Here is an 8,475-nt window from a genome sequence, read left to right as displayed (position 1 = left end):
AGCATCAGATCTCCTTCATGCCTGCTCCCAGTGTGGTTACATACAGTGCATTGAATGGGTGTGTCTTGATGCTAATTTGGGTGGTCTTAACTCTGCACTTCTTTCTTACGTCTTATTCTTGCGATCAAGGAGAACTAACTTAGTAGCCACACAGCAGCTGTTCCATTGCTGCAAGGTCAAATTCCTCACTGCTCCTTGCACCTTCTCCATGCAGCACTCTGTGCTCAGGTCATCTAAAGTGCCAACTTCTCAGCTCGTTTAACGCCCCCTCCCTGCAAAACTATTCTTTGTAACTATCTGGACTTTCTGAGCAATGAACTAGAGCAGTGTCTATCAAACTTTTGTACTTGTAACCCCTTTCACACAGCAAACCTATGAGTGCGATCCCCCCCTTATAAATTAAACACACTTTTTTTTTTTTGTATTTAACACTATTATAAATCCTGGAGGCAAACTGGGCTTTGGGGGTGGAGGCTGACAGCTCACAGCCCCCCATGTAATAACCTGGTGACCCCCTGAGGGTCACAACCCCCAGTTTGAGAACCCCTGAACTAGATACTTACTAGTGCTCTTCAGATCAGATGTGTAGCTGGCAAGCTGGCCCCCAACAAAGCTCTGACACAATTGGACTTCTGTGAAAGCCTGTTGTAGCTCTGCAGACTTTGGGTATGAAAAACGATGATGGTGAAGAAGATCCTATTGACTTTCTTTTTACCCTCCTTGTAGGGTGCTGAGCTTCAGGTGCAACTGTAGCTTCCATACCGTCCTGCATGTCATCATGCCATCCATTCAAATACTGCTACTATTTGCCCCACATTTTGCTGCTACTTTTTAGCAATGTACAAATCTACATTTACTTCCATTTCTGAAACATAACACCAATTCTTCAGCCCAGGTGCACAATAATCCATGGGATTTTATGTTCTGCAAAAAAGTTTAAGTGAGATGCAACAAATCCCAGAAATACTTCTGTTTTCTTTCATATGTCCAGTCTTTATTCTAGATCCATGTGGGAATCTGAAGGGAGATTTCCAAGTATGCAAGAGATATTGAGATGTGACTGCTGCACAGATGTTGATTCAGTGGGTGAAAAGGATATGGGAAGAAGTAGGAAGTTCTCAGTGAGAGAGCAATGGAGACATCCTGCTTCCCCTAAAAGTCAAAAATGTGTTTGTTTTAAGCCATTTTTATACACTTTTACATTTGACAAGTCAGTATTCGTAAAGTACATAAAAGGAAAAAATGCTTTATTTCTGACTCACCAACCAACTATCCAGTATTGAAAGAAATTCCTGAGAAGCTGGTACGGTAGGTTTATAGAAACCCATTAACTTTTTTCTGATGACCATGATTAAGTTCCTGCCTTCATCAAGAAGTTCCATCTTCATGCTGATACACTGATTCATATTCCTGTTGATCTTCATGAGGAACAGTATGAAGTGGTTAAGATGGATGGATACATAGAATCATAGAAATGTAGGTCTGGAAGGGATCTTGAGAGGTCATCTAGTCTAATCCCCTGTGCTGAGGCAGGACCAAGTAAACCTTATTCTGCTGCTCTCGCTTTCCTTTCCTTAGAATCATGAAATCTATCCTTTCATGGTCACTTTCACCCAAATTGCCTTCCACCTTCAGATTTGCTACGAATTCCTGCCGGTTGGTCAGAATCCAGTCTAAAATAGCTCTTGCCCTGGTTATTTCCTCCCCTTTCTGAAATAAAAAGTTGTCCAAAATACATTCCAAGATCTTATTGGACATTTTGTACTTTGCTGCATTATTTTTCTAACAGTTGTCTGGATAGTTAAAATGCCCCATTACTACCAGGTCTTGTTTTTTGGATATTTCTATTATTTGTTCTAGAAGTGTCTCATCCACTTCTTCTTCCTGATCTCATGATCTATAGTAGCCCCCTACCATGATATCACCCCTATTTTTTTTCCCTTTTATCTTTCCCCAGGGATTTTCAACTGATATGCTTCTCACCTCCTTCTAGACCTCAAAACAAGTGTATATATTCTTGATATATAATGCAACATCTCCTGCCTTTTTCCATGCTGGTCCTTCCTACACAATATTCCAGTCATGAGATTTATCCCACCAAGTCTCTGTGATGCCAATTAAGTCATAATTTAGCTTGTGTACTAATATTTGCAGTCCCTCCTGTTTATTCCCCATACTTCTTACATTTATGTATAGGCCTGCTTGTTGTTAAAGGCTCCAAGTACCCTGAGGAATCCTACCAGGACCCAAGAATCTTTCTCCATTTTTAGTTATTGTAGAGCAAGTGAAAATAGTTGCCAACTGCTTGATATCCCATCTGGACAGGTTAATATTGAGCTGGCTGTAATCTGGAGCTGCAGGTTGTTTGAAGGTAATGGCTACAGACTTTGTTTTGTTGGGATTAATAACCAGACCGATGCAAGCTACTTTGCTGTTTACAACCAGCTCAATATTAACCTGTCCGAATGGGACATGGAGCAGCTGCCAGCTGTCAAATACTTGAGTAGCGTCAAAGACAATGCTGAACGATGCTTGAAAAATGTGGATGCTTGTATAGCAGCATCCATGGTTCAGGCCCTTCAGCGGCCTCTGTGGGTACCTCATGACATCAAGCTTTCTACGAACCTGCAGGTCTATAGAATGACAGTTACGCCAACTTTGTTGCACGGAAATGAAACGTGGGCGCATTGGAGGGCTGAAGATCACTGGACTGATGGTTCTAATTTTCATTGTCTCAGTCAGCTGCTCCATATAAAGTGCCAAGGCAAGATCAGAAATGAAGATATTCAAAGCCAAATCCAACAATCATCTCCATCAGGACTGGAACGGTTCCAGCAGCTTTGTTGGTATGGATAGATTATAAAAATGGAAGACCAATTAGTTCCAATGCATGCATGCCAATGAATGCTGCTACCCCTCCGGTGACCAGGTGGGTGCTAAACGCTTCGGTGGCATGACAAGGTTGCCAGTGATGGACAGAAACCTCAATATACAACCAGACAACCTTAAGCACCTTGCCAAAGATCTGTCCGGATGGTGATTGCCTTACAAGAAGGCCACATCCCTTTGGGATTTGCCAAGATGATGATGAAGTGCAAATGGCCTCAGTATTAATCAACCTGAAATCATTATACCGTATTGTTGCAATGACATCTTTTATTCACTAAAATAATCTACATGCCTATGATAGTTAGTGCCCACTACTTTTGGAGGTGTAGAAATATACCTGCTTATTGGTAGATGTGGTTGTGACAGGATCCCACAGGGTACAGCTTGAGATTGTGGGATCACTGTGCTCCGTTAACTCTCTCCATCCTGGGCTGTCTCTCACAATGCCTTGATAGTGACCAGCAGCAAACCCCTCCAGGCGCTGTGATCACTCAGCACAACTGTATGTGGAGCCCCACGCCCAGCTAGATTGCATGAATGCTCCAATAGCCATTCACGAATCACACAGAGAAAGGCACCAGAACCAGATCCCCCCACCTCCCAGCACTGTACCCCAGGAATACACCGTCTTGCACTTCTCAAGACGAGCAAAACAGATTTATTAATTGGTTCACCACTTCATCAATTGGAAAGTGGACATACACCTGAGCAGATTTGCCACACACATCATACAAACTCACTGGTAAAGATAAACAGTAAAACAAATGTATTGATTATCACAGATAGATTTTAAATGATAGGCAAAAAGTCAGAATTAGTTACCAAAAGAAATAAAATATGACTATGCAGCCTAAACTCTCAATCCTATTAGACTGGGCAACAACTAGATTAAGCAGTTTTTCTCACCCCACTGGATATTGCAGTCCTTAGTATACAGATTTCCCCCTTGAAATCTGTGCCAATCTCCTCTGTTGGAGTCTTGTCGTCTTCTCAGTGTGTTAGTTGCTTGCAGCGTAGGTGGGGGAAGGAGAAAAGCCAAGCATATGGCCACTCTGTCGATTTTATACCCTCAGTCCATGTGCTTGGAAAACACAAGTCCTGGCATGTCTGGGTGGGCCTTGCTGAGTCTCTAGGCAAGGCTGAGCAATTCCCCTGGTGTGGCCTCATGCAGGTGAATCATTGCATCCTAGCTCCCTTGCTGGACAACGGTTGTTGATGGCGCCACCTGGGCATTGGTCACTTTCCTTGCTGTTGCCTCTGGGGAGCTAAAACCTGGTTGATTCCCCAACTTACAGCATGTTTTAGTGACCACCATACTACACAATTCTCAGAACTTCACATGCATTAATGATACACATGTGGACAGAGAAATGACTTTCAGGGGGTCATAGCCTTTCCCCTGATACCTTACAAGGCCTGCTTTATATAAATGAGGAATATGGGGGTTCCAGGACACTCCCCCAAGGTAGAGAATGTCAGTGTTTTTTCTGTGAAAGGTCATAAAAGCTATGATAGATGTGGACGGCCCAAGATTGCATTGGCCTACTACTAAGAGTGGTTTTTTTTAAAAGACAAGAGAGAGATTCATGGGTGGCTGCACTTCTAAACATGTTAGACTGCACTGCTTCCAACACTGTCCATTCTGCAGTTTGGACCAAATTTTGCTCTGTTATAACTCACATTGATTTTGAGGAAGAGTTGCACTGGCGTAACTCAGCAGAATCGGATCCTTTCGCTATAGCAATTAAGATTATGGAAGGATTCTGTGTTGTATGCAAGCAAATGAGATTTACTGTGGTCACTGAGCACTAAATTTCCTGCATGGTGCTAAATGTCTTAAACTCCCAGGGACTCAGTCAGGCCCTTAAATTCTCTCCCATTTTCTCTCCAATGTTTTCCTGTTGGAGCAGGCTCTCTGCCCCTCGCGTGGCTCATGCACCCTTTGGGGATGCAATCGTGAGTTAGCCACTTACATAAACAAGGAAGAGGACTTTGGTGAAGAGACATTCACAAAACTATGGATTTTACAGAACTGTGCACTCCTAGTGTATTTCACTGAACATCAAGCCCCTTGGGGAAAGTGATTCCATGCCACAGGGTGGCATTGCTCTTTCTCTGCAGCTGTGGGCCTGAGCCTGAAAGAGAAAAAGAAAGGAGAGAGACAGACAAAAAAAAAGAAGAGATGGAGAATCTGGTAGCTAACAAATTCATTGCTGGCACAGTATAAGCTGAAGCTCCATGCTACTGCAGTTCATTTGACAGGGAAGCTCTATTTTGCGTGAATGAAGTTCGGGAAATATATAAAAGTTTCCTGTAAGAGTTCAACATCAACTGCACAGAGAGATTCTGATTTTATTATATGTTTATTATGAATAATAGAGAAGTTACCTACTCACAGGGGACAACATTGCACTGCTGATTGTGAAGCAACGGGATGGTTTGGTAGGAAGAGGAAGATGTCTCTAGAATTCAAGAATGATAACTAGGGCAAGAACTATTATCCCATCAGAGATGGCCATTAGAAATCAGTGGGCCCGATTCTCCACTCAGAGTGGTATAAATCAGGAATATTATTTGAGTCAATGTAATCATCCTGGTGTAAAGTTAGAGCAGAATCAGGCCCAACAGCCACAATGTCTGCTTATTTGGGAACTTCTTTTTAATTTGTTAAAAAGGTGACATTTGATGGTGGCACCACAGATACAATTGACATTGCTGAGACAATAATGTTACACTGTCTTATCCGATCTAGTTAGTGCTGTACAAATTTGTACATGACCATCTCTACAATTCTGCAATTGGGTGATACTGGCATTTCAATTTGTAAATTAGAAAGAATTTAAAATAGGTTAAAAAGCTACACTTGGACTGGTCAAATTCATTGACATTTCATAACTGTGTTAGTATGGTAATATTTGAAATTGTAAAAGCTAGAGTTAACCCATTGTCACCTGTCTTCATTTGTCTAACCAGAGAACAGAAATCAAAAGTCAACCAACACAAAGGAGGAGGGAAAACAAAAGAAGAAGAAAAACAGAAAAAAAGGAAAAAGGAGTGGGGGGGGGGAGGCAAGACAAGTGGAGTGGTCTAAAATATCAGTTCCTAATTCTGCAGTTCACATAATACTTGGTACTAAAATTAAAATGATGGAGGCAAACCTGCAACCCTGACTTTAGTGAGTAGTCCTCTGCAAGTACCCTACTGAACTCAGTAGAGCTACTTCTGTGAGTAAGTGGCTGGATCAGGACGCATCTGGGACACCCAAGCTTTGCAGCATGATTTTTGGTAGACCCAGGTACTGCTACGCTATCAATTTGTTCCCCCCTGGAATTGCTTCTTTTCTCTGCTACAGCAGAATCACCTCTGCTACTGTTCCATTTTGTTTTGGTGCTTTACCTTCAGGAATTCAGCTCTCCCTGTTCTGTGGCAACAGCATTTCAAACATATTTACATGCCAGCAAAGACCCCAGGTTAGAAGTGTACTTAGAGCCACTAAAGCTGATAGGGAAGCACCCCTCAATCAGCAGAAGCTATTGTGGGTGCTTTGTGTGTTTCCTGTAATGGACACACATGCCAATAGGAAAAACTGGGATCACTACACTCCAATGAAAGGACAATTGACTAATTACGCTGAACTATTCATGCAGCTGCAAAACCAAAAAATCAATCATCAGTTGCAGAGGCGAACTGTGTCATCCTAATCGTAGATATTAACCTTCTACAAAGAAGACTTTAAAGAGGATTTCCATTATGAAGATTAAAAAGATTCTTTTTGAGATTTGGTAGGTAATTCATAACCAGAAGCTAGCTGAGTACTATGGAAATTTTTAGAAATGTTGCTCAAATCCCAATTCCATGCCAGGATACTTTCAGTTTAAAAGTCAGTCAGATTGTCAGGGAGGTTAGATTTTAATGATTTTCTCATGGTAAGCATACAGTACACGTCATGTTTATTACCCTTTACAAAGGAGACAATTGGATGTGAGGCCCCAATCCTGCAAACCCTTATGCATGTTCCTAACTTTATGCCCAGGTGCAGACTTCAACGGGACTATCTCTGTGCTTAAAATTAAACTCATGCTTAAGTGTTTGCAGCACAGGGGCCCAAATTTCTTTACCCCATATATCAGGCACATTGTAGTTAAAGAAAAAAAAGTTACTTTAGGCAGACATATTGAACATAGTAAGATATCAAGCTAGCTTTCAGCAACTCTAAAAATAAAGCTTCCCCGATAAGTTATTTCACATGCTTTCTTGTGAAGCTGCTCTAGCTTCAGTATATGACATGGTTCTAAAATTAAACGTCCTTTCCCCTTCCCTTTCCTCAGTTCACACAGGGTAACATATTCCAAAGCTACATTTGTAAATAAACCTGCTTTAGCAGTCACAGTGGGATAATCAGGAGGTAACTGTACCTGGAGTAGCAGGAAAGACCAGTGCTAATGACAGTATTAAGCACAGCAATGGGTACATAATAGTGATGGAAAGTGCTATTGATCCATTCTTCTGGGAAAACATAGGTTGAATAAGCAATCGCAGAACCTGAAAATAAAATCAGTGCCCAGGTTAGTTTTGAATGTTATTAGTGCCCTTCAGTAATCTCCCGGGTAATTTGGTGATCTTGCAGGTTTCAAACAAGCAAACCTGTGTTATCCTGTGTTTCTTGTAGGCAGATCCTAAATATATTTCAGAGGTGATGAGCACTTGTAGATCCCTCTGCAATTAAAGAAAGCTGCAAGGAAGGACAGGATTTCAGCACCTTGGAAAATGAAACCATTGATTTTTAAATAAGCCTCCAGATTCAGGGGCAAGACTATCAGAAAAAAGTCCATTGTTGTTTGAAGCTGACTGATACTGGATACGTAGTGTTGTTGCAGCTGTGCTGGTCTAGAGACAAGGTGGTTGAGGTGATATTTTATTGGACCAACTTCAGTTGCTGAGAGAGAGGCCTGTCTCTTTCACCAACAGAAGTTGGTCCAGTAAGAGACATTATCTCATCTATCTTTGTCTCTCTGATAGTGGATAGTCTGCCATTGACTTGATCAGAGGTGTCTGCGAGTGGACTAGGGACCTTAATTTAACACGTGAAAGACAAAATAAGGAAAAAAGTTTCATCATTTCAGATACTAGGTTAAACACTTCATTAATTAGAGCTTTGAAACTGGTCTGTATCACACAGGAGAGAAACAAATCGACTTAGGACAATAGCATTCCCTGATTTATTGGCAGCCCAGACAGAGAACATTCTATTCTAGCTATGTTTATACATCTTTTTCTGTTAGAAAAAATTAAGGCAAATTATGTGGCTCTGGGATGATTCTGTTCTCACTCACATTGGGTTTTATGCCTGTGCAATGCCATTGACTTCAGTGGAGTCCCTCTTGATTGACTCCAGTGTAAGCGAGAGAAGAATCTGGCCCAGAACCTGTTGTTTTTTCCTGTTGTAAAGTGATAGAATTCTAGTTTGCTTCAGCTGCTCCTTTCAGGTATTTTACAAAAAACAAAGAGCCCAACCCTGCAGCCAGTCCTAACTCAGGCATTCCTCCCCCCAGTGACTAGTAGGGCTAAGTCAGTACTGCAAGATCA

The 8,475-nt window shown here is 41.7% G+C and overlaps 1 protein-coding gene across 7 annotated transcripts in view; it reads right to left on the bottom strand.

Annotated features, from left to right (window-relative positions):
• PAQR5 (progestin and adipoQ receptor family member 5) overlaps nt 1–8,475 on the bottom strand; it is a 32,984-nt gene that overhangs the window by 7,292 nt on the left and 17,217 nt on the right. For all 7 annotated transcript variants that reach the window (XM_073304496.1, XM_073304499.1, XM_073304494.1 and 4 more), the window contains one exon: nt 7,305–7,431. In XM_073304496.1, coding sequence (XP_073160597.1) covers nt 7,305–7,431 — 127 coding nt within the window. The remainder of the gene's footprint in view (nt 1–7,304; nt 7,432–8,475) is intronic.

Source organism: Lepidochelys kempii, chromosome 10, assembly GCF_965140265.1.
Source record: "Lepidochelys kempii isolate rLepKem1 chromosome 10, rLepKem1.hap2, whole genome shotgun sequence".
NCBI classification, from domain to species: domain Eukaryota; kingdom Metazoa; phylum Chordata; order Testudines; family Cheloniidae; genus Lepidochelys; species Lepidochelys kempii.
Note: the sequence above shows the minus strand (reverse complement) of the source record. Positions and strands in the feature narration are given on the sequence as shown.